A 22,790-nucleotide genomic window follows, 5' to 3' on the forward strand; every position below is an offset into this window, starting at 1 on the left:
CTCCGCCCGGTCTCCGTCCACAGCGTCGCCTGGGTCCGCGCCGAGATCCGCCCGCCGCGCCGCCAGGGGGCCGCAACCGAGCTCCGCGCGAGGGGCCGCGGCGCCTCCTGATGCCACGTCAAGCTCCGCCTGCCGGCAGAGGGAGCAGAGCTGTGGCGCGACGCCGAGGAGGGAGCTGCGGCGCGGCGAGGTGATCCGGCGGCGGCACCCCGAGGGGACGAGGACAGAGGAGGAAGGAGGGAGGCCGGCGGAGCTCGCTGTCGCCGCCGAGTCTCCACGGAGCTCGACCGCCAAGGGAGGCGCGGCGGAGCTCGAGCTCCTGATCCGCCGCAGCAGGAGGGGCGGCCCGGCGGGGGAGGATGGCCCGACGAACGGCCGTCTCGCGGCATCGCGCGCGCTCGCCGCAGCCGCGCCACTCGCTCGACGCCGAGCCGCGCACTCGCCGCCGTCCCGCGGGCCCCCGCGCGCGCCGTGCTCCGCCTACTCCCTCCGTGCCTCCGTTCAACCGCGCGGCTGCCGGGGCGCGTTCGCTGTGCTCTCGCCAGACCGCCGGGGCCGCGGCCGCGCCCCGCCACCCCTGCAGTTGAGTTGGGGAGGAGGCCCGCCAGCAGAGCTCCCCTGCCCACGGGCCGCGGCGGCGCTCGCCCGCCCAAGGCCGCGGCGGCGCGGAGCTCCCCCGCCCGCGGGCTTCTGCTCCGCGCGCGATGGCCTTGGAGAGAGAGGTGGGGACGGGCAGGGAGCCAGGGAGGGCGGCGCCACCGGGGAGAGAGAGCGGGGAAGAAAGAGAGAAACAAGAGAGAGAGAAAAATTAAGCTGACATGTGGGCCCCACCGCCACGTGGTGTCCACATCAGCAAAACCACTCACCAAAACCGTCCGATGGCTAAAAATAAACGGTTTTGAGAGTTGAGTGGTTAAGGATACCCGATTTTGGAGTTTGATGGCCAAAACCAAACTCGGGCAATAGTTCGATGGCCAAAAATACACTTTACCCAATACAAATTAAGAACATCTCAGCTCAGATCGGCCTCGGCTCGGGACGCTGCAGCTTGAGGTGGCAAGCTCGCTCGAGCTCGGTTCATTGACAGCCCTCCCGCTCAGGGCTCACGGCTCAGGGCCTCAGAACTCTCCTTTCCCTTCTCTCGAACCCTCTCCTCCCTTTCTCTTCCTTCACTGGCGGCGACGACTGGGTGAGCGGCGGCGCCATCTGTCCTGTCTTCGCCCAGCCCTTTGCCGGCGACGAGCGCATCCTCCAGGTATGCCTGCCCCTTCTCTTTTCTTCTGCTGTGCGAGACGGAGCACCACAAACCCTAACAAAACTATTTGTATTCGATCTGAATCCAGTTACAATATTAGTACCTACTAACTTCGATTTCGTTTGCAAAAATTATCGGTCCGCCCCTGCTTCCAGAAACTCCTTTTGTTCCAGGGGAATTGTTTCGCTGGGCCGGCGGTGTAACCCGGCTTTCTTCAATTGAAAGATGAGGAAGCTCAAGTTCCACGAGCAGAAGCTCCTCAAGAGGACAAATTTCTTGCAGTACAAGAGGGAGGGCGGCCACCGGGAGGCGCTTGTGACCCAGCGCTACCACCTCGTCGAGAGGGACGACTACAAGAAGTAAGCTTTTGGTCCATCCCCACCCCCACCTAAAAAAAAGGACGTACCCAGTGCTGTAGGCTCCCGCACTGTGCGGGGTCTGGGGGAGATTATTAGCAGGAGGTCTTTCCCACACATCGTGCAACAGGCGGCAAGCACTACCACCTCCACCCTGCTTTTCCTGTTGGCACCGAATCAGTTGGAGGATTGCATTATCTTGTTCTTCAATGGAAGAGGAAGCATTCGATATAGGATTAACTGAATTTTTGTGATTTTTGGGCTGGCAGATACAATGGCATATGCTTAATGGTGCAGAAGCTCGTTAACATCATAAAGCAGATGGACCCAAGAGACCCTTTCAGAATCGAAATGACAGACATGCTGCTTGATAAGCTGTAAGTTACTGCCAGTCCACTTCTCTCCACTTGGTTGTGAGATAATATATCCATGCTTTTGTGAATTTTGAGCTGGACTGTTAAGATTGCATCCTTATAGGACAAACCATGTGACTTGCTTCTGCATTTGGGTTGTAGATTTCTTGTAGAATTGCAAGGATTTTCACCTGTATGCAGTAAGCCCACGAAGGGCAGGATGCTAATGTGGGACTAGACTAACCTTTCATTCACTACTTCAGATATATGAAGATTAAACCAACACATTGTCAATGTATCAAGCTATCAGTGTATCAATATTGAATTTTCTGTAGTGTAAGTATAGCAAAGCTTGGTTGGATAACCCTCTCTGAGATTATGAGCTTTTCAGAGCATGGGGATGGCCACTATTTATCTGTTCCTGTGATTGGACTCGATTTCTTGCATCTGCACTGGTCATAATAGGCACATGCTAACATCTGTACTAGTGACTCCCCCCCCCCCCCCCCCCCCCCCCCCCTCCCTCCCTCCTTTTTTTGTGGGCGTACTGGTGCTTTTCCCTTGAGCATAGCAATTGATATCTTTTCTTAGAAACAATTGTAGACTTCCAGACTAGCTCACTACTAGGTAAGGGTACCATGAAACTCGCTATGATACCTTTTCTGTTGAGTGTGTTTGTCGCTGCTATCTCAACCTATTTCATTTTGACCAAATCTTGTAATGTTTGTCCGATTTAGTATTTGTAATTTTTCAGATGTTGTCTGTTGTACTTTTACCCGTCTCCTTATTTATGTAACCTGATGGATTTTCTAAAATTTCAGATATAATATGGGTGTTATTCCAACAAAAAAGAGCCTGTTAAAATGCGAGAATCTTTCAGCTAGCGCCTTCTGCAGGTATCTCTTTCACATGTGGCAATCTTCTTCCTTTCAATCAGTGCGGGCCTTTCTGAAAGTTGTGTTTTGATCAGCCATCCAATTGCAGTTCAATTAATTTTTTTGTGCTTGATTAAGGCCTATATGTTCTAGAGTATGTCATGCAGTTTTAGCTAACCACTTAGATAACAATATTATACTGAATGAGAAACAACATGGTATACTGCCTTCCACTTACCTTAAATTTGTGCCAAATTATTGTAGGCGGAGACTGGCAACAGTAATGGTGAACCTCAAGTTTGCAGAGCACCTCAAAGAGGCAGTGACATACATTGAGCAGGGGCATGTGCGTGTAGGTCCAGAGACAGTTACGGATCCAGCCTTTCTTGTGACCAGAAACATGGAGGATTTCATCACCTGGGTGGATTCATCAAAGATCAAGAGGAAGGTCATGGAGTACAATGATGCTTTGGATGATTATGATGCCATGTTTTGAGAAAATCATTCAGCAGAAATTTTTGTGCCATCAATGTAATATTAGCTACTCACATATGGGCATTCAGAAAAAAATCTGTTGCAGGTTACTTGCATTTGCGTTGCAGACGTGATACAATTTTGTAGCTGGTTGCTGACACATTATGTCGATGTAGTGCGCGATTGCTTTTTTTTTAAAAAAATGTTCACTCTTATGCTACCTTGCTGATTTGGATATGCCAAGTTGTTGAGTTGCCTTCACGATGTTCATTCTGTATTGCATTTGTGCTTGCCTGTTATGTCTAGATATATAATGGTATTACACACTCCCCCGTTCTGCAAAAGTTCGGTTGGAAGTTGGAGAGCGCTGATTCTGCGGTGATGTCATTGAGCTTTCAATTTGATGCCAGTTGAAGATGAGCTTTTTTTTCCAACGTGGGCCAGGCCTGAATTTCATTACTCTGGAAAGTAATGAAATTACAGAGTATCAAAGGTTCAAACGGAAAAAGAAAGAGTGCCAGGTTTAAACGACCAAGACCGCAGAGATTCGCGGCCAGCTAAGCTGCCAATAGCAGGAAACAAATAACACGATCAGAGTCTTAAGACTAGAACCCAGTAAAACGGCCAGTCTATCAGGACTGGAAACCAAAAGCGACTCCTGATTGAGTCTCGTTTTCTTCTTTTTCAGCGTGGCAGGACCATGCCGGTGTCCTCAGCTTGTGCTTCACGCGGATGGAAGTTGAGAGCCGCCGCTCTGAGCACTTCAGCACAGTTCTGCCCAAAAAGATAGAGGAAGCTAAGCAAATGATCTCTGTAGGAGATCTGACCACTTTTTTGTCAAAACAAATGTTATTTCTTGTTCTCCATAAGGCCCAGCATATCGCTGCGAGCCCCACAAAGTGAAATGAAGCATTTAGCATCTCATCATGCAGGCCTGGATGGTGCCTTCAACCACGAGCCGTAGCTACAAATCTGTGTAACATAAAGCCCGCTATTGCACGGCACAAGGATTTTCAAGATAGTATGTGCAAACAGGTTAACGCCAACAGCAAATGATGAAGTCTGAAATGTGTGTGCATTGGCGGAAAAACAAGCAAATTCAACGAAACATACATCAGTTACAACCGGGAGTCTAAGATTTCCACTGATAACTTTCCCATTTGGGAAGAGCGCTGCTACTAGTGGTTTCAGGAGAGCAGCAAAATTAGATGAGTTTTGAATCTGAAGTGGATTTTGAGTTTTAGGTATGAAACATGGTCTCTCTAATTCGAACGTTAAGCTACGTCTTACCTATAGACAGAACGTCTTACCTATAGACAGAACGAGTACATATCTTAGATGTGATCCACATGGTGTTACATACAAGTATTAAATTAGATACATAATCAAACTTCAGAATATTAGGTCACAAAACAGGCAGTTTAGAACTGCCCGTGTGCTCCGACGGTGATTCAAACTTCATAGCTTATGTAACCACAGTTCCCATACTCCCAGCTCCGCCCAAAGCCATGTACCTCTTTTGATCATTTCAGAGTATGTTTGGGTCATTGGGTAAGGAAGCAAAACTCAGGACTTCAAGGATCAATTCAATATATGGACTTGAATCCCAACCCCGTCCATTCAAAAGCCCAAACGGACATTTAGAGATCAGGCATATTGTGCAGTTTCCAATAACCACATCAGAACATATTTATCCAAAATAAAAACCACATCATAACATCAATGTTGTCGCTGAACAAGGCTCCACATATAACAACATATAGATATAGGTGTAGGCCTCACACAGATCAGAAGCGGCACGGTTTTTTTTTCAGTATGTATCAATATGTAATATTTCCCTATACACATCAGGTACAAGTGGATAACTTAATAATGGTGGTTTCAACAACTGCCTATCACTGTTGATCAACTAGGGGGAGCCCTAGACCCCAGTGCTCTTGAAAGCTCCCTAATGATGACCGACTTCTCCTTAGCTTCTTTATCACTTTCAAAATGCCATTTTCGGGACATGTCTTCAGCCTGTAGTTACAGAACATGGTAAGGTACATCAAATAGTTGTCTCAAAACTCACAGGAATCGACACCACAAACCAGACTTGATTTAAGACTGAAGTATAAATGTACTGCAGGGAAATATATTTAGTAAATATCTAACCAGAAGTACAAGAATAGTGACCAAATTTTCTTACCCAGCTTCTTAATGGAGCTATTTGTTCCTTAATCATATCGGCTCGAGGCTGCAATGCATCCTTTCCTTTAGTTTTAACATCATCTACCTGAAAGGAGAAACTAACATTGTTTCAGAGGGGCTATTTACCATAGATTTTTATGCTTCAGTTCCAGCACATCTTCTGCATTGCTTCTTGTATTAGTGATTGGATTCATATGCCTACCCCAACTTGCTTGGGACAAAAGGCTATGTTGTTGTTGTGTTCATGTCAGATACTCAACAGTTTAGTATGTATTGCGTTTTGTATGTGCCAGAAAAGAAATTAATAAATTCAAATTTAGCTAGTTCACATCATCATAACAGCAAAAGAACTTGATCTGCTATTGCAAGATCCATGTGGAACTTGTTGTTGTGTTCATGTCAGATACTCAACAGTTTAGTATGTATTGCGTTTTGTATGTGCCAGAAAAGAAATTAATAAATTCAAATTTAGCTAGTTCACATCATCATAACAGCAAAAGAACTTGATCTGCTATTGCAAGATCCATGTGGAACCGACTATTTCAAATTTTCAATGTCTTTGATCAATAGCCCCAACTCATTAAGCAAAAGCTCAGGTCTCTGGTCATCTCGTTCCTTCTGGAACCCCAAGCGACTCAGAGTAGGTCTCGAGTACTTGGAAAATCCAGGGGCTCGAGTGGGTACAAGCCAATCCAAGCCAAAAATCCATCCAGTCCTTCACGTCTAATCCACATTCTTAGCTCTGCCCCTTCTACCAGTCCTGTTCTTGTCCGGCTAGCCACTACATTTCCTCAAGCAGGCGTGGAGTGGGGTGCCAGTGAGGAAGGTTGGGGAAGCATGGAGCTTCGAGAAGTGAGGGAGGAAGAGGATCTGGACGTCAGGCTGAGTGGTCTGCGCCTTTCAGAAGCGGAGAAGAGAGGAGTGAAGGGAATCTGGCTGAATCTGGAAGAAGGGGGTGGGAAGGCGCAAGTGGTGGGCAAGTTGTTTGCTGAAAAGCCTGGAAGAGCAGAGGGGATAATTCAAACTTTGGGGAAAATCTGGTGTCCAATCAAGGGAATAAATTGCAAGGAGCTTGGTAACAATTTGTTTCTCATTACCTTCTTGCAACCGGGTGGGAAGAGAAGGGCGCTGGAGGAGGGTCCCTGGGATTTTGGTGGTGATCTGTTCTTGGTGAGGGAGTTTGAGCGCAACAGCAGTCTGGAGGATCTAGATTTCTATATAACTCCATGCTGGGTGAGAGTGATGAAACTCCCTATAGGTCTGATGAACAAAGCCACTGGAGTCGCTATTGGGGAGAATTTAGGGACCTTTCTGGAGGTGGATGCTGAGGAGGACGAGCTGGCCATCGGTCATTTTTTAAGGGTTAAAATCCTCCTGGATATTCGTAAGCCACTACAGAGGGGCGTGACAATGGAGCTGAATGCGAAGGGGGATAAACTCTGGTGTCCTGTGGTGTATGAATTTTTACCAAATTTTTGTTACCTCTGTGGACTCCTTGGGCACACAGATAAATCTTGTGACACTGGGAGCTGGAGAGAAAAGAAGAAACCCTACAGTGGGGATCTCAGAGTAGTGCCGTCTCGGCGGCGGTTCCTGGAGGAAAGCAGAGGGAAGGCGAGTGATGGGAGTGGATCAGGTGGAAGCAAATGGGAGAAGAGCCAAGGTAGTGGAAGTAAACAAAGCTGGAGGAATGCGATCAAATCTGATTCTGGCAATGCAAAGGGGCTTTCTGATATTGAGAAAGGGGAGGAGTCAACTAGCCCTTTGAAGATTGCAGATGCTAGCAGGAAAGGGGGAGTACCACATAAGCTCTCCTTTGGTCCAGCAAGGAATATGGAAGGGGAGGACCACAAAATTCAAGAGGACTCTGGAGGCATTTCCAGTGGGAAAGGTACGGTTAGAACTGTGGACAATCAGGAGGCCCAAGGAGGGAAGGTGGAATTTGCAAAAGTACGAGAGGAGTTAGAATCTGCCTTTGAATATATCAAACAAAAGGTATGGGCAAAGATTCAGGGGTGGCAGGAGAAGCTTCTATCCAAGGCAGGAAAAGAAATCCTAATCAAGGCTGTGGCACAAGCGATTCCAACATACGCAATGTCTTGCTTTGATCTCACAAAAGGCCTATGTGATGAACTGAGTTCTATGATTGGGAAGTATTGGTGGAGCAACCAAGACAAATTGAACAAGATTCACTGGATTGGGTGGCAAAAATTAACAAGGTCAAAGTCAATTGGAGGACTGGGGTTCAGAGATCTATATGCTTTTAATATGGCTATGCTGGCTAGACAAGGGTGGCGTCTACTAACTCAAGCTGACTCTCTGTGCACGGGTCCTAAAAGCTAAATACTTCCCCTCATCAAATGTGTTGGAAGCTAGAGTAAAAAGTGGCATTTCGTACACTTGGCGCAGTGTGCTGAAAGGCCTACATTTATTGAGGGAGGGAATAATTTGGAGAATCGGGGATGGAAGTCAAGTGAATATATGGGCTGACCCATGGATTCCTAGGGGGGAAACGAGAAGGGTCATCACTCCAAGAAATGGCTCACTTTTACTCAAGGTGGCTGATCTGATTGATCCCATCACAGGAAGCTGGGATAACCGTTTGGTCCGTGACACCTTCTTACAAGAAGATGCAGGTTACATCCTAACTATCCCAATCCAGGAAGGAATGGAGGATACTGTAGCATGGTATGGGGATCCAAAAGGAAAATTCTCTGTGAAATCTGCATATGCTTTGGCAGTAAGGCGGCGAGATTATCACAATAATGCTGATGCATCCTCCTCAACTAGCAGGCATGGGGATAATTTTTGGAAGTCTATATGGAATGTGAATGTAACTAACAAAATCAAAATGTTCTTATGGAGATTAGCTCATAACAGTCACCCTGTCAGAGCAAATATAGCAAGAAGAGGTGTGAAAATTGATACATTGTGCCCCATGTGTTCCCGATTTGATGAAGATTGTGGCCACCTCTTTTTCAAATGTAAAAACGTGAAGCACGTATGGAGGAGTATGTGTCTAGAGGATATAAGAATACTCCTGCAAAGCAAAGCTTCGGCTTTGGAGGTCGTTGAATCCATCCTAGCTCTCAATGAAGAAATCAAGATCAAGGTTGTGTTGCTACTATGGTGCTGGTGGTCAGCTCGCAATAAGGCAAACCAAGGGGAAGGATGTAGCTCTACTGAAGAGGTGTGTAACTCTGTGGCCTATCATCTGATGAGCATGCAGAAGCTTCGGAAAACAACACCTGCTAGAGGTCCGCCTTTGAATTTGAAATGGCAGCCTCCCCCGGCAGGCTTTTACAAAATAAATTGTGATGGCTCATATTTGCCGGGGTCTGGATTGGGCGGCTGGGGATGCATCATTAGGGACCATGACGATGTCTTCTTGGCAGCAGGGGCGGGTGCTTTGACTGGCTTATCCTCTGCTCTTCATGCCGAGAGTATCGCTTGTATGAAAGGCTTGGAGATAGCTGCTTTCCTTGGAATGCAAAATGTGCTGATCGAAACTGATGCTGATATCCTGAAGGCGGCGCTGACTTCACAAGAATACGACCTCTCCGCTTTGGGTGTGTTATTCAGGGAAATTAAATGTAGGATGTTTTCTGAGTTTGTAAACTGCAATGTGTCAAAATGCCATAGAAGCTGTAACCTTGTTGCTGACTGTCTAGCTGCTCATGGGGCTAATTCAGGTGACGTTGATTCTAGTTTATGGCTAGATCACGCACCGGACTTTATCTGTAATCTTGTCTCCGCCGACTTGGCTGGAGCTCCTTAATATTATGGAATGCGTTTCCATGTCAAAAAAAAAAAAAAAAACCCAAGGGCCAAGGCTAACTTCCAAATGTTTCATCAAAGAAACATATACAACTTATTTTTTTTCTCGAACACGCAGGTATCCACAACTTATTTCACCAGTAAACTCCTAATTTATTTCCAAAACGCGAATCTGTTTGCTAGGCACCTCGTCCACCATTTGGTGGCACAAAACATTGCCATTCCCAGATTGCTTAAACCTTATTTAGGAAACTGAACTCCACTTGCCATGGGGGAGTGCCAAATGAAGCATGACATGGCACCATCGATGGTCTGGCTGCTACACCCTATGTCCCTATTGGTCTTTGCAGTGGCACTACAGATATTACTTATAGGATTAAAAACTAAGAAATTGCAGATATACTTTGGACTTTGCATATGAAATCTTTGATCAGTCAAGAATCCTAGGACTTAGAAAGAAGGGGGGAAAAAGGAGAGAAAAAAATCCTAGGACTTATTTTCCCATTACTGTACAACACGACGACTATTAACCAAGTAGCAAAAGTTTGTAGCATAACCAGTTAAGAGACAATTGAGAAGCATATCAAGACATGAAGAGAGCAAATACCAATAAACTAACTAAAAACCAAGGAATTTTGACAAGGAAAAACAACTGCAAAAGTCTTAAAAGAAGTCATCGAGTTTAAACAAGACAAATAAGATGGAATTGCATTATATTGTTTAAATCATGGTAGGGTGTACTTTCTTTTTGTTATATGTCCTACATTTTACTTGGACATATTCAAGTTCCATTCTTCCATGACTTACTGAATGCAACTGTAGCTTATTTGCTGTGTATAACAGCACAGCTGTTCCTCCTCCGAACACCAAAATAGTCGCAGCTAGAAATGCCTTCCCAACTGTAACAATCCAAAATGAGAACAAAGGATCTCAAGAACACTAGATTTCAAAATTTGTGGCAAGCAAATGTACTCTGCGAGTATCCAGCAAGTACGGCCTTCAACTTCTCAGGGTCCATGGGAGGTGGATTCCTATCCCGTCGCCTCTCATTGGCTGTTGACGCCAAGTAGTTAGGTTGCTCGGTTGGAAGTTGCCATCTGCAAACAAAACCACAGCAAAAAGAAAAAAAAAAGTGACAGCACATTATTAGGTTCCATTTAACAGACACAACATTAACTCAAGTACATCAGAGCATAAAAAAAATGCTCAGTTAGCTATTTTAAACCAACAAGGAAGACTTAAATATAGCATGCCAGAGACGAGAAAATATTTTTCTTTACAGATCCTAAATGTTGAAACACGTGGTACTAAATACAGTTCACTATGCCTAACAGATAGCATGCAAACTTCAACTTTTTTTTAATACATGGTTCATTGCACATTTCTGTGAGTATGCATCCTAGAGACTAGAGACCCTTAATCAGTGTTTATGCGTAATTCAAACACTTTGCATGTCCTCACATATAAATTTAGAGGCAGGTAGAGGTAGAACGCTGCAAACAAAAGAGCATTCCATCAACTGAATTGGTCCGTACAAAATAATGGTACTGATGAATGCATCGGTTAACATGAATGGACCTGAGAATCATTTTCATATGACAGGGAATCCATCATCAACTAATGTAACCGAGTGCCACTATAGTGTACATGTAGATTGGTATGCGATTTTGTTTTTCACTCTACGCCTGCTAGAATTACTTGCTCTGGTCAAAACATGCATCTTGCATACTCACAACTGCACACTTGCAGAATTACTTGCGGATACCTTCAAATCGAAGCATGAGGAATGAACGATAGGGTACAAAAATTAACCAGTGCGCACTCTGGCACAAAACTGGGAACTGCTGTGCTGGTCAACTCTCAACTGTGAAGTGTGAACTACATATTTGTACACAAGACAATGGGAGGGAGACAGAGAGAGGCTAATACCTTTTGGGGCCGAAGGTGGCCTGCGGCAGCGAGACGTAGGAACGGAGCGGGTTGAGCGCGTCGGGGTGGACGCCCGCGGCCTCGGCGCTGCCCGGTGGGATCGCCCAGCGGGAGGACGCGGAGAGGGTGGGTTGGGCCGGGGGCGGCGTCCCCTTGATGGGCACGGAGTGGCGGAGGATCTCCGGGAGCACGTCGGGGGAGGGCGGCGCCGACGTCCCGCCGGGCGCTGAAGCGGATGCGGGGAGCTTCTCAGCGAGGCGGCCCACGGCTGTCTTTGACTCGTGGAGGAAGTACGCCCCCTCCTTGGCCGCGGCCATGCGGCCGGCGAGGAAGCTCATGGGCGGCGGCGCGGTGGTCCGGTTCGGGCCGGCGCGGCGCAATTTGATCGATCAGGTGGTGTGCGGCAAGGTTTGGATTTGGGTTTGGGATTTTGACGCTTCCTCGGTCCTCGCTTTGGGGAGTTGGGGGGCGGGCGTGTCAGCGTGTGGGTGCTTTTGTAGTTGACGCGGCCGTTGCGGCGGTGCTGCCGTATGGAGTGTAGCGGGGCTACAATTTCCGGCAGCTACTTTTTCTTTCATTTTTATTTTCTTGTTTTCTTCTCAGTGATTTTCCTTTTTTTTTGGAGTACCCCGAATTCACAAAAAGTTACTCGGGGTTAAGTATAATTGCACTACTACAAAGCTTATATTGGTTAGCCCAAAAGGAAACAAGTGTTGGTACTTGATACAAGACAAGATTTATTTGAAAATCCAAAGAATAAAAAGGAAATTCTTTTGAAGTAGGGCACTGGAGATCTTTAATTTCTCCATCCATAATTAAAATTATTCCCATTTTAATTTCATAAGCAATTTGTGCAAAGGCATTAGAAACTCATGTATACGCTAAGATTTCAGTTTAAACCAGACTTTTGATCAGTAATGTTGATAAACGAAGAGAAACAGAAAGGGAGACAAATAATAGTTTTTTTAAAAAAAAGGAGACAAATAAATGGGACTTCAGCTAGTGTCACATGACAAAAAGACCATTGAAAAGTCAGACAACTTAGGCGGTTCAAGTCCGCTCCCTCAAGGAACAGAAAACAGAAAGCAAAGGAACAATATCCATACTGTTCGTTCATATTCCATTATAAAACAAAAACTAAGTCCTGAATCTAAACTCAGAAATAAGAAAAGGAACAACATGAAGAGAAGTTTTAAACCATATAGTGTCTTGGGCAGCAAGTCGTATCAGCTAAACATTGCTTACCCTTCTGAGATATCATAACCCAGTTTCTTCACCTTGGTCAACAAGTCCATCTGCCTCATCAGTCAGCTATAGCTGCTCTGCCCAGATATGAGGATAAGCTCTTTTATACAAAGTTCTGATAGGATAAATTAATAAAGGTGCTACTTCTCATATGCATCAGGAAATCTGCGAGGTTGATCTGTGGCAGTAGCCATGGAACAAATAAAATTAGACACCTTGATCAGGCTCTTATTCAGACCAGAACTGTAAATATCAACTGAAATGACTCTGTACAAAATGCCTTCCAATAGTATTTGTACCAAGAGTAAAGTGCGTCACCGGTCCCTAAACTTGTTCGACTGTGTCATCCCAGTCCCTAAACTCGTAAATCGATCGTTTAGGTCCTCAAACTTGTTTGGCTGTCATCCCGGTCCCTAAACTTATAGTCATGTACAATAGCGTTTGATCTCCGGTGATGGACTTTACTCTTGTAACAATACCAGAGATCAAACACTATTGTACATGACGCTGAACATCAGATTGAAATCAATTCTCACTTCTGTGGGCATTGAAAACGAAAAAAAATAATAAGGAAAGCAAAGAAAATAGTCCCCGTAGAAGCACTGTAACAAACACGAATATACATGATTGCCCTTGGATTAGCACAGATTGAGTTTGCACAAAAAGGAGCATTCCTCTCACTGATAATGAGATCTTTGGCAATTTGACATAATCTTACAACATTGCTATATACGCCTCTTACGGTACAACAACGCTACTCTATGAACAAAAGAATGGTAAAAAAAGGGAAACCAAAACTGGAGATGACACCTGACCCATCAAATGATAACTAATCACAATGGACATAGCATATTCTGTTCACACAATTCTAGCAAGCTGACTTGTCGAATGATACTCCAAGTACAATTAAGGCACTGTTAAGACCAGAAATCTGTTGCTCGGCTTGCTCAACATAATATTCCTTTGGTCAGATGAAATGGTACATCTCCATTCACACAATAGTTCAACTACGCCCCATGAGAAATATGGCAGCACTGATGCAGATGCAAAATTGAGTCCCTGGTCCACTTCCATCACACAGGACACTGACAAATAATCCAAATCCAACATAATGTTCAGTAGTAGTTAGATCACAGATTGTGTCGGTAAGAGAATGGATGAAGCTGGTCAGCTATACTGCTTCTCTACTGTAATTGTAAGAGCTCAATAACTGTATTTTCTCGTTTCAATGTGATTTCAATAGCAGTTCAGTAGCAAGAGATATGCCCAGGTGTCAGCCGAAGCACAAAAGAACTAGCTTTGGTGATCTCATTGGCATAGTCTTCCTCTGAAAAAGTATGAGTATAGGCACAAGAAAATATCAAAAAGTCTCATTGCTCTGTTCTGCACATGCACTCTGGACATCGTGGATGTCTAAATATGCTTCTTGCAACAGGCCTCTCATGAACTTGCTTAGTTTGCTGTATTAGTTTTCTTACTCTTGTTTGAAATTCTTGCCACTCGATCGTGCCATTCTTCACAAGTATGCTAGCTAGCCGCCGTTTATTTGGTCTTATTGTGGGAAGGTTCCCACCACCATAGTACATGCGGTAGCCTTGAACAAGTGAAGAAAACTGACTTCCTGGGTCAGTCATAGCAAATGCATCAGCAGCTGCACATGCAATGAAATCCAGAGCTGCCAACTGCAAATGGGAGGAGCACAAAACAGATTATTCAATAAAGTATAGCCCTAATTCACAGGATAATAATGTAAATTGCAAAATTCTATAACCATTTTCTTATCATTTATGTCACCCTATCAGTTACTGGCTTCCTGCACGCATGAATTACCTTTATACTGAGAGTTGAGTATAAAATTAGCATTTCCCTGGCGCGCTGCATATGTTAACCTCTATATATGTGACAATCATTTTAGGATAGAATCTATTCAGCAGTCTACAGACGAGTAGGAACACGGTACCTGCATTTTCTATATGGATGCTTACTTTCTATATACTTATTGCATGCTAACATTGTCTACAACACTTTTCTACCTACATCATACAAGAAGAGATCAAACAGAATATCTTGCGGAAATTTACCTGAGATGAGAAATTCTTAAATGGTTCAAGCTCAGATGGAGAAAGAAGGGTTTCTTTAGTTAATAAAGCGGGATAAAGACGACTTATAGCAGCCATCCTATGCCTCCCTCCATAAATTTCAGCACCTGCAATGTAAATATTTGTGCTGCGCTTGAAACCAATAGCAGCTAGCATAAGCACAGCCTCTTCGGGTGCAAGGGGACATTTTCCTTCAGACCGTAGGAAAGCAGCAGAGGGCAACCTGATATGGTATGGTACTGTCAGAAATGCTTGTTGATGAAAAAATGCAGTAACAGATCAATATTAGGATGGTATTTTGGTTTAACATATGTAGAACTGCATACATACTTAGTCGTCTTCTTCAGTTCTGTCAGAACAGGAAAATGAATTTGGCGATAAGCTTCTAATTCATCTTCCTCATCTTTGCCACCACCAAAGTAACACAATGAGTATGCAACCATATCAATCTCAAACCTGAGATGAACAGCCAGGTATTTGGATGCATCACTCTTGTTTGCACTGGGGGCAGATTCGACAGCAAACTGGCCTAAAAGATTATCCTTCAAAGGTGACAAATGGGACCTATGGCCATGTAACCTCTCTACAAGAAGTGCACCCATTTCTTGAATTTTGGGCACAAAGCGAAGAGCATGGAAGTTACATCTGCATCGCAGTCTCTACGGGACAGTACATATACAGTTAGAGCATGCACTTGATATTTTCCTAATGGAAGGAACGGAAACAGTATCAAGGTAAGTGTTAATTATATTAGGCAACTCCGGATATGGTTAGTGTAGGATTGATTTCCCGGGATAATCTTCCTTATCTCTAGGAGAGGCTACTTGCCCTCCAAGCCATGTACTCCAATATATTCGCCCTAGAGGCTCAATGCAACACATCCCACGCATTATAACCCAATCTTACAGTAAGCAATATTCATCTGCAATTCTATGAGCTGCCAGTAATTCATATCTAGACAGTTCACCATCTTAAGTTACACCACATTACTACGCAACTCCATAATGCTGACACCAAAATAACCATTTCCTGTCCCGTAAAAGTGTAAATGCATCATAGTGTGAAACAATCAAGAAAAATTAATGAACTTGTACACGCAAGGAAACTATTCAGTTAAATGGCAGCAGTCAGCACAATATGACCACTTCAGTCAACGGGAACAGGTGCAGTTGAATTTTTATTATTGAGAAACACTATCTACATGAATAAATAAATAGGCCATAAGAAGATGTTATTACATAGTAGATTTGTTTCAAGTATTACTTTCATTCTGATACAACCGACAGTTTTATTAGGTTCTATAGATATACGACAAATAACAAATTAGCAGCCCACATGATGGTACAGAGACCATATCAAATTATCAATGTTCAAAATGAACTTTGTGTGACTGATGGGAGTAATACCTGAAGGTCAGAAGGTATTGGGTCAAAAGATAAGCGATTGCCAAATCCTATAAAGTGAACAACTCTGTTCCTCAGTAAAATTGGCAGTATTTTTTTCACATACAAACTGGGCTTTGCCTCTTTCATGACATCTGTATCATTAACCTACAGAAGAATAGAAGTTAGACAATAATGAACTATAAGAAAATCTTCCTACAATGTACTTTCTGTAACTTTACGCAAAACAGAGACCAATTACTTACAAGACTACCAATCACCTCCAAGTCTAGTGATTGCAGCTCTACTGGAAGATCCTTTACAATCCGAATATCAGATTTCAAATAATTGATAAAATAATCCTCCTGATATATATCGCCAAACTGACTAAGATATCAAATTTAATTTGTCATTTATGGAGAACATAAGATTCAGTTATCAAAACAAGATATCTGAAACACAAGAAATAAGACAGTTGTTATTAAAAATAATAAAGTATACCTTTTGTCCAGCCAAACATTGCTGTACAAGAATTTTGGGATGACAAGGGTTGCATTGAGCAGCCGGGAGATTGTAACAGCATTGCAAATCTGTTGAACCGAAGAAAAAAAATGATTGAAGTCAATGGCATAGCTACAAAAAAAATGAACTACTCCCTGAAAACCTGTTACGTGCTCTTTGTAGTCATTCAATTCATTTGAACCCAATATTAAGAAAAAATCTTGGACTAGGATTCATGAACCAAAGATTTCTTGTGATCCTTGGTCAGGTTGCATTAGTATAGTAGGGCTAACTTTCTATTGAGTATACAGTAAATTGAAAGAGAATATTACTGGTATAGTGGATGAGTAGGTCACAACTAAATTAGAAAGGCAAGTTCTATTCAATTGTGAAACCTATAAAATAAGACACTGTGATATTGATTATTGCCACCCTGCATTCTTAATTCTAACAAAAAGAAAAGGCAAAAAGTCATTTCTTATGTGCAACAACTGCAACAAATAATCTCTATAAGATTAAAAGAAATTATGCCAGAAGCTGTGAGGAACAAGATTGAATGTATACATTTTAGGCTACACATCTACTTAGGGTTACTGCAGTACTCACCGCAACCCTTTGCTGGTTTATGCCACCATTCGCGCTGATCATGATGTAACCATTGGTCCCCTCTTCAGTTACAAAGAATGGATGTTAAAGAAAGAAACCACTGAATAAAAAAAATACAGGAAACATGAAAATAAAGCGATGCTACTATCAAGATAAATGCAAATTGACAACATCCAGTAAGAAAAACTGATAATCACCCAATGCTTCCCAATCCCTTTGGTCAGAACATGGTCGCCACATGGTAGCATTTATCGGCTCTTCCCACAAATCGTTAGGTTCAGGCCTGGTCTCTGCCTAGGTAATATATGACCAACGACATATGTCAATGCGGATTTATGTGCAATATATGCCCAATTTTAAATATGCAATGAACATGTAGCTTTGCATTTGTAGATGTTACCTCTGCCAAAGCATGGGCTGCCAAAGCAAGCAGCCGGGTAAGCATAACCCTGTGTGGCCCCTTCCCCTTAGCAGCACCAGCCACCTCTTCCTTAAAACATTTCAGTAATAAAAAAATCATGCATTGGCAACAATGAACTGAGTATAGCAACACATATCAGGATGAATTCTAAATTCTTTACAACAACAACAACAACAACAACAACAACATAGCCTTTTTTCCCAAGCAAGTTGGGGTAGGCTAGAGATGAAACCCGAAAGAAATAAGTTCAAGGTTCAGGCACATTGATAGCTAGTCTCCAAGCGCTCCTATCCAAAGCTATCTCTTTAGAGATATTCCAATCCTTAAGATCTCTCTTAACCGACTCATTCCACGTCAGTTTAGGTCTACCTCTACCCCTCTTTACATTATCGACCCGCTCAAGAACCTCATTACACACCGGCGCCTCAGGAGGCCTTCGTTGGACATGTCCAAACCATCTCAGCCGATGCTGGGTAAGTTTCTCCTCAATTGGTGCCACCCCGACCTTATCCCGAATAACTTCGTTCCGGACTCTATCCCTCCTTGTGTGCCCGCAAAACCACCACAACATCCGCATCTCTGCTACACTCAGTTGCTGGACATGTCGCCTTTTTGTAGGCCAACATTCAGCACCGTATAACATCGCCGGACGAATTGTTGTCCTATAGAATTTGCCTGGAATTCTAAATTCATGACATCCTAGAATTCATGACATCCTAGAATTACATTACCATAAAACAGTAACACTTTGGGTGCAAGACAATATTATGCCCTGGAGACCTTATTAGTAATGTAAGTGGAAACTTACTGTGTACTGATAGCATTACATGCAGCAATTCGAAACTGCAATTGAACAATACAACACTACGTTTTGATGGCTACACAAAAATGCAGCATTAGAATATTCTTGCCCCACCCCCCCCCCCCCCCCTCCGTCCTAAAAGTACTCCCTCACCAAGCTAGGCTGCGAGGTGGAAGTAAGAAACGGCTCAAATACAGTCTTGGTTAAGTTTGTCATCAACCGATCCCTCGCTCTAAATCACTCCCCGCATCAACCTAACCGGATGAAAGCTACGGGGCACTCATCAGCCACTAAAAGAGGCCAACCATGGGATTACCAGAGTCGAGAGGGACGAGCCGTTGCGGGCGGCGGCGTCCGCGCGGGGCGGGAGCCGACGCAGCCGGAAGTGCGGGCGCGCGGCGGGGTCCTGGAGGCGGGAGAACATCCACCAGTTCATGACGAAGAAGAAGGCCACGAGGGCGCCCCAGGCCAGCAGCCCGCGCGGGCGCCGCCACCCCCTCCGGTGGTGCTGCTGCTGCCGCCGCCTCGCCCGCTGCAGCGGGGCGGCCGCCGAGGAGCTCGCGGCCGCCAGCAGCGGCAGCGGCGGGGGCGCCGCCTCGGGCATTCCGGCGCTGGATTTGGATCTCGACGAGCCGGGCGGGTTCGGTGGGAAATCGAGCCGAGCAGGCGGAGCGTAGTGGCTCGTCGGATCCCGCGATCGCCGTGGGATTAGTTTAAGCCGCGACTGTGATTGCCAGGTTAACTTTTTTTTTTGTGCAGGCTGAGCTCTGCAGACAGGAGTGGAGGTGGTCAGGTGGAGTGGCAGGAAAGGAAGGAAGCCGCGGGCGGGGGTCACGTGCGTCGCGCGTGGGCCTTTTTCTCTCCCCGGGATTCGCTGCAATTGCAAACTACAGATCCAGTGGGATGTCTGTTAGCTATCTTCTGCTGCTTGTCTATACGTTTTTCTTTTTTCAGAAAAAACAGTAGAGCTGATATTTATATTAAACTAGCAAATACACTCGTCCATTGCTACGGTTGAAAATCTTATACTTTGTAAATACTGACTGATTTTTTTTCCTACAATGGATTTTCTGCCATACAGATTTTATCGTATTCACATTCTCATCATATTTGATCGGTTTAGTTACAACGTATAGTTTGTTGTTCGGTTCTCATTATATATGCTTTTGGGTTATATGTTGGATTAAACTAAATTTTCTGGTGGACTTTAATACTATACTCCCTCCGTTCTGATATAAGACATTCCAACATTTTTGGGAGTCAAAATTTTTCACGTTTGATCATATATCCGTGGATGATATATGCACGGGCGAAAGGTCGTTTTTCTGGTACTGTCCAAGAGAGTAGACTCCGCTCCATGTATTCTCTAGTTGATACACAACCATAAAATATGCAAACAAGCAGGACTTAGGGCTTCCTTCGGAAGACCTGAACCTGGGTACAGTCTATGTGCTCACCTCTCATGCTATATAGGAGATCAACGTATTTAGTCCCTAACCGAATCTGTAAACGGAGTTTCCACGAATCCTGCTCGCGGTATTCACCCACCAACAAGGAGCTTCTTGTAGTTTGTCAGAAGTCCATACACAATTTTGTAAGATTATTAGCCGAGCACAAAAATTGCATTTACTTTGACGGGATCTTCCAAATGATATTCTTGAAATTTGTGGGCAGAACTCCTATGAATTGAGCTTGATACGTTGAGGCTATCATGATTCATGCACTATCCGCTATCTTTAAGCTTCTATGCAATTCAATTGGATGTCTTTTTTAGGGTTAATTGGATATGTGCCATTATAACTCTACTGTATTTGAACCGCGTCATTACTTCTCAAGAAACCATGCCAGTGCCATTACAATTTCACAATTGTTCGAAATATGCCATTACATATCCTTTCGATGTGTTTATGAATGGTGAAGCTGACGCCATGTTTAGGACGCCTCGTTCCCGTTGAATGGTGAGCAATTGGACGGTACGCAGCCCTGCAGTGGTGATATCCTCGTTGCACTTCTATGCATAGTCTTAATTTGAGTTGCTATATATTCATCTGAAGTTGTTCGTCAAAACTGTGAGTCAATCTTGCACAAGAATACATAGTTTTGTGAAATGTGCTTAGACAGTGGTGGTTCTCTGAAATTTATATTGCTCCGAAATCAACTACTCGCTTTTGGATTAAGTTGTCTACGGTGTTTGTGGAACAACAGGCTTAGATACACGCTCTCGGTTTTTAGATGCTCAATCCATCCTTGTGGAATGGATGCAGTTTGTTTGTTCATTAGTGATACTGTGAGGAATTCTTACCAAGCATGTAGAATTCTTACCTTGTGGCTTTGTTCCGTTTGAGTTCAATTCAGGTTGCTGCTGCCTTTGCAATTGTCTTGTAAATTACTGTAGTACTCCTACCATCAGTCAGACTGCGGGGGAAACTGCAGATTTTGCCATCAAACATAACAGCGCAAATCAAGTTAGTTAGCTCCTCATGTTTCAGTTCGATGGTTCCTAATCAAGTTGCAAGTTTGTAACACCACTGCCACTGCTGTATTGTTTCAGTTCGACGGTTCCTAATCACGTTGTAAGTTTGTAACACCACTGCTACTACTTAATTTCCTTTCTTGCACTGATGCTTCTTAGTCAGTGTGCTTGTGTAGTTGTTATTTGATTCTCAGCTCTAGGGGACAAACATGAGCGTTTTTTTTTTTCTTATTACTAGTGCTCACTAGAAATTGGTTGAAATTCGACATGACTTTGTATGATATACATCCATACTTGCTCAAAAAAAGACCAAGACATTTAAAACGGGGATGTCTAATCCCAATGCCTTTTCTTTTCATGGACACGTGGCCTGAGAAGTGCATTTTCTGTCAGCTCAGTTAACATCCATGTTATTGCACCAAAATTTGTATGTGAGTATTGTTCGTTGACATGATATATAATGATATATTGTTTGTTCTGTCACAGGTGCTATGGATTACACTAACCTCCTAGTGAATGAGGCTGAAGATTCTCAAGATGCTGCTCCTACTAATGATCCAACCATCCATCAAATTCCTGCAGCAACCAAGAGTTCGCAGGGTAGAACAAAAAAATTCAGTTCTGTGGAGGACATACTTCTTGTGTCAGCTTGGCTAAATGTGGACATGAATCCTGTACAAGGAGTAGATCAATCACAGGGCACATATTGGAGAAGAATTTATGAATATTTCCATGGAAACAAGACATTCGAGTCAACTCGTACAGAAGTTTCTTTGATGAATCGTTGGTCTGGTACACAACATGATGTGAACATATTTTGTGGATGTTTGTCCAGGATTGAGGATAGGAACCAAAGACACCAAAGCGGTTCTAAAGTAGATGACAAGGTATACAGAATATTTGAGTGCTATGACCATTTGTCTCAGTTTTTCACTTTCATGTTAATTTTGGTTTGAAATCTGCAGATTGCAAATGCATGTGCACTTTTCAAGGCCGAGAAGGATAGGAAGTTTAACTTGATGCATTGCTGGAATATCCTAAAGGATAAGCCCAAGTGGATGGAGAGGCGTAAGGAAATTGCAACTGCCAAAAAAACAAGCAATAAGAAACAAAAGACAATGGCAATTTCAGCTCCTGCATCAGTTGTCCCAGCAGATGCCCCTGCTGCCCCAGCAACTGCTGGTGATGTTGGTGAACCAGCAGGAAGACCTGACGGAAAGAAGAAGAAACAGAAGCTATGGCAACGTTCGATCGTCGAAGCAGTGGACTATCTAATGGCAAAGAAGAAAGAAGCTGACCTTGAGAAAGGCTTGAAGAAAGAAGAGAGGTGCAACAAAGCCTTTGCTCTGCAGGAAGAAAGGATCAAATTGGATAGGGAAAAGTTTGAGTTCGAGAGAGAGCTGGAAGAGGACAAAATTATTGCTTTGGATTTGAGCAAAATGACATACAAACAACAGCAGTATTATGAAGATCGTAAGAATAAGATTCTTGCTAGGCGTTTGAATATGTAGCTTCTGTCCAGTCAGTCAGTCAGTTCATGAACCTTTGTCTAGCTTTGTCGGTCATAGTACTGTTTGAGTTATCTGGTGTGGTACTATTAAGTAATTTCTGGGTAATGTGCACTGGAACAAGACTCGTGTTTGCTATATATTTTTATCGTCTGGATGCACTGGCTTGTGTATGCTTGAGTTGGCTTGTATCTGCTTGATTTGGGAGGTGCTACCTGCATTGAGGTCTCTGTTTTACCAGCTTTTATTTGAATCTTTGATTCAACTGGTGTTTGATACAACCTGCTGCGTAGTACTGTATTAATTCATTAAACTCCAGCTTAGATTATACTGTCGATGATAGTAGTCATTCGTGAATAATCAGTTGGACCTACGTGGTTACGAGCTGTATTCATCGCTCAGAGTTATGTTTTATTCTGAAGTGCTTGTATATGATTCTATATGCTTCAGTCAGTTCATGACTCTTGGCCTGTATATGCTCAACAATAATAGAAGTTCAACAATAATAGTTCACAGCTCACAGAAAATGCAAACAAAAAAGGGC

The 22,790-nt window shown here is 43.8% G+C and overlaps 4 protein-coding genes across 12 annotated transcripts; 2 read left to right on the forward strand and 2 right to left on the reverse strand.

Annotated features, from left to right (window-relative positions):
• The first annotated feature begins 1,024 nt into the window (after positions 1-1,024).
• On the forward strand, positions 1,025-3,575 carry LOC120670796 (U3 small nucleolar ribonucleoprotein protein IMP3-like). The gene is made up of 5 exons (XM_039950957.1): positions 1,025-1,255; positions 1,411-1,614; positions 1,881-1,988; positions 2,786-2,860; positions 3,104-3,575. Exons 2-5 carry the CDS (start codon positions 1,481-1,483, stop codon positions 3,333-3,335), a joined length of 549 nt encoding a protein of 182 aa, XP_039806891.1. The 5' UTR covers positions 1,025-1,255; positions 1,411-1,480; the 3' UTR covers positions 3,336-3,575.
• Positions 3,576-4,969: 1,394 nt separating this feature from the next.
• On the reverse strand, positions 4,970-11,677 carry LOC120670662. Its single transcript, XM_039950818.1, has 5 exons — positions 11,210-11,677; positions 10,253-10,377; positions 10,088-10,179; positions 5,502-5,588; positions 4,970-5,332 (listed from the first exon to the last, which is right to left on the reverse strand). The coding sequence occupies exons 1-5, from the start codon at positions 11,545-11,547 to the stop codon at positions 5,219-5,221; spliced, it is 756 nt and encodes a 251-aa protein (XP_039806752.1). The 5' UTR covers positions 11,548-11,677; the 3' UTR covers positions 4,970-5,218.
• A 1,380-nt stretch (positions 11,678-13,057) lies between these two features.
• On the reverse strand, positions 13,058-19,009 carry LOC120669914 (O-fucosyltransferase 15-like). 5 transcript variants are annotated; one of them, XM_039949813.1, is made up of 10 exons: positions 18,582-19,009; positions 17,443-17,532; positions 17,240-17,336; positions 17,043-17,104; positions 16,437-16,525; positions 16,202-16,322; positions 15,960-16,103; positions 14,884-15,212; positions 14,536-14,776; positions 13,058-14,136 (listed from the first exon to the last, which is right to left on the reverse strand). In XM_039949813.1, the coding sequence occupies exons 1-10, from the start codon at positions 18,867-18,869 to the stop codon at positions 13,825-13,827; spliced, it is 1,773 nt and encodes a 590-aa protein (XP_039805747.1). In that variant the 5' UTR covers positions 18,870-19,009; the 3' UTR covers positions 13,058-13,824. The 5 variants fall into 5 exon arrangements, with proteins under 5 accessions (XP_039805747.1, XP_039805748.1, XP_039805749.1 ...); XM_039949814.1 differs by having other exon boundaries at positions 17,443-17,528; positions 18,582-18,599; XM_039949815.1 differs by having other exon boundaries at positions 17,240-17,332; positions 18,582-18,599.
• Positions 19,010-20,177: 1,168 nt separating this feature from the next.
• Positions 20,178-22,416, forward strand: LOC120670900 (glutathione S-transferase T3-like). Of its 5 annotated transcripts, XM_039951083.1 has the most exons (4): positions 20,196-20,256; positions 20,621-20,838; positions 21,225-21,625; positions 21,704-22,416. In XM_039951083.1, the coding sequence occupies exons 3-4, from the start codon at positions 21,230-21,232 to the stop codon at positions 22,247-22,249; spliced, it is 942 nt and encodes a 313-aa protein (XP_039807017.1). In that variant the 5' UTR covers positions 20,196-20,256; positions 20,621-20,838; positions 21,225-21,229; the 3' UTR covers positions 22,250-22,416. The 5 variants fall into 5 exon arrangements, with proteins under 5 accessions (XP_039807018.1, XP_039807020.1, XP_039807019.1 ...); XM_039951084.1 differs by lacking the exon at positions 20,621-20,838 and having other exon boundaries at positions 20,178-20,256; XM_039951086.1 differs by lacking the exon at positions 20,621-20,838 and having other exon boundaries at positions 20,193-20,223.
• The last annotated feature ends 374 nt before the right edge of the window (positions 22,417-22,790 follow it).

This window comes from Panicum virgatum, chromosome 4N, assembly GCF_016808335.1.
Source record: "Panicum virgatum strain AP13 chromosome 4N, P.virgatum_v5, whole genome shotgun sequence".
NCBI classification, from domain to species: domain Eukaryota; kingdom Viridiplantae; phylum Streptophyta; class Magnoliopsida; order Poales; family Poaceae; genus Panicum; species Panicum virgatum.

What these genes read in the sequence shown, in the direction of transcription:
- LOC120670900 (XM_039951084.1), top strand. Translation starts at nt 21,230, where the DNA reads ATGGATTACACTAACCTCCTAGTGAATGAGGCTGAAGATTCTCAAGAT. An exon ending in GTTCTAAAGTAGATGACAAG is followed by an intron (nt 21,626 to 21,703) that starts GTATACAGAATA and finishes TGAAATCTGCAG; the next exon opens with ATTGCAAATGCATGTGCACT.
- LOC120669914 (XM_039949813.1), bottom strand. Translation starts at nt 18,869, where the DNA reads ATGCCCGAGGCGGCGCCCCCGCCGCTGCCGCTGCTGGCGGCCGCGAGC. An exon ending in AAGGGATTGGGAAGCATTGG is followed by an intron (nt 17,105 to 17,239) that starts GTGATTATCAGT and finishes TTGTAACTGAAG; the next exon opens with AGGGGACCAATGGTTACATC. An exon ending in TTAAGAATTTCTCATCTCAG is followed by an intron (nt 14,137 to 14,535) that starts GTAAATTTCCGC and finishes TCCCATTTGCAG; the next exon opens with TTGGCAGCTCTGGATTTCAT.
- LOC120670662 (XM_039950818.1), bottom strand. Translation starts at nt 11,547, where the DNA reads ATGAGCTTCCTCGCCGGCCGCATGGCCGCGGCCAAGGAGGGGGCGTAC. An exon ending in GCCACCTTCGGCCCCAAAAG is followed by an intron (nt 10,378 to 11,209) that starts GTATTAGCCTCT and finishes TTTTGTTTGCAG; the next exon opens with ATGGCAACTTCCAACCGAGC. An exon ending in ATAAGCTACAGTTGCATTCA is followed by an intron (nt 5,589 to 10,087) that starts GTAAGTCATGGA and finishes TTCTCCTTTCAG; the next exon opens with GTAGATGATGTTAAAACTAA.
- LOC120670796 (XM_039950957.1), top strand. Translation starts at nt 1,481, where the DNA reads ATGAGGAAGCTCAAGTTCCACGAGCAGAAGCTCCTCAAGAGGACAAAT. An exon ending in GAGAGGGACGACTACAAGAA is followed by an intron (nt 1,615 to 1,880) that starts GTAAGCTTTTGG and finishes TTGGGCTGGCAG; the next exon opens with ATACAATGGCATATGCTTAA. An exon ending in GACATGCTGCTTGATAAGCT is followed by an intron (nt 1,989 to 2,785) that starts GTAAGTTACTGC and finishes CTAAAATTTCAG; the next exon opens with ATATAATATGGGTGTTATTC.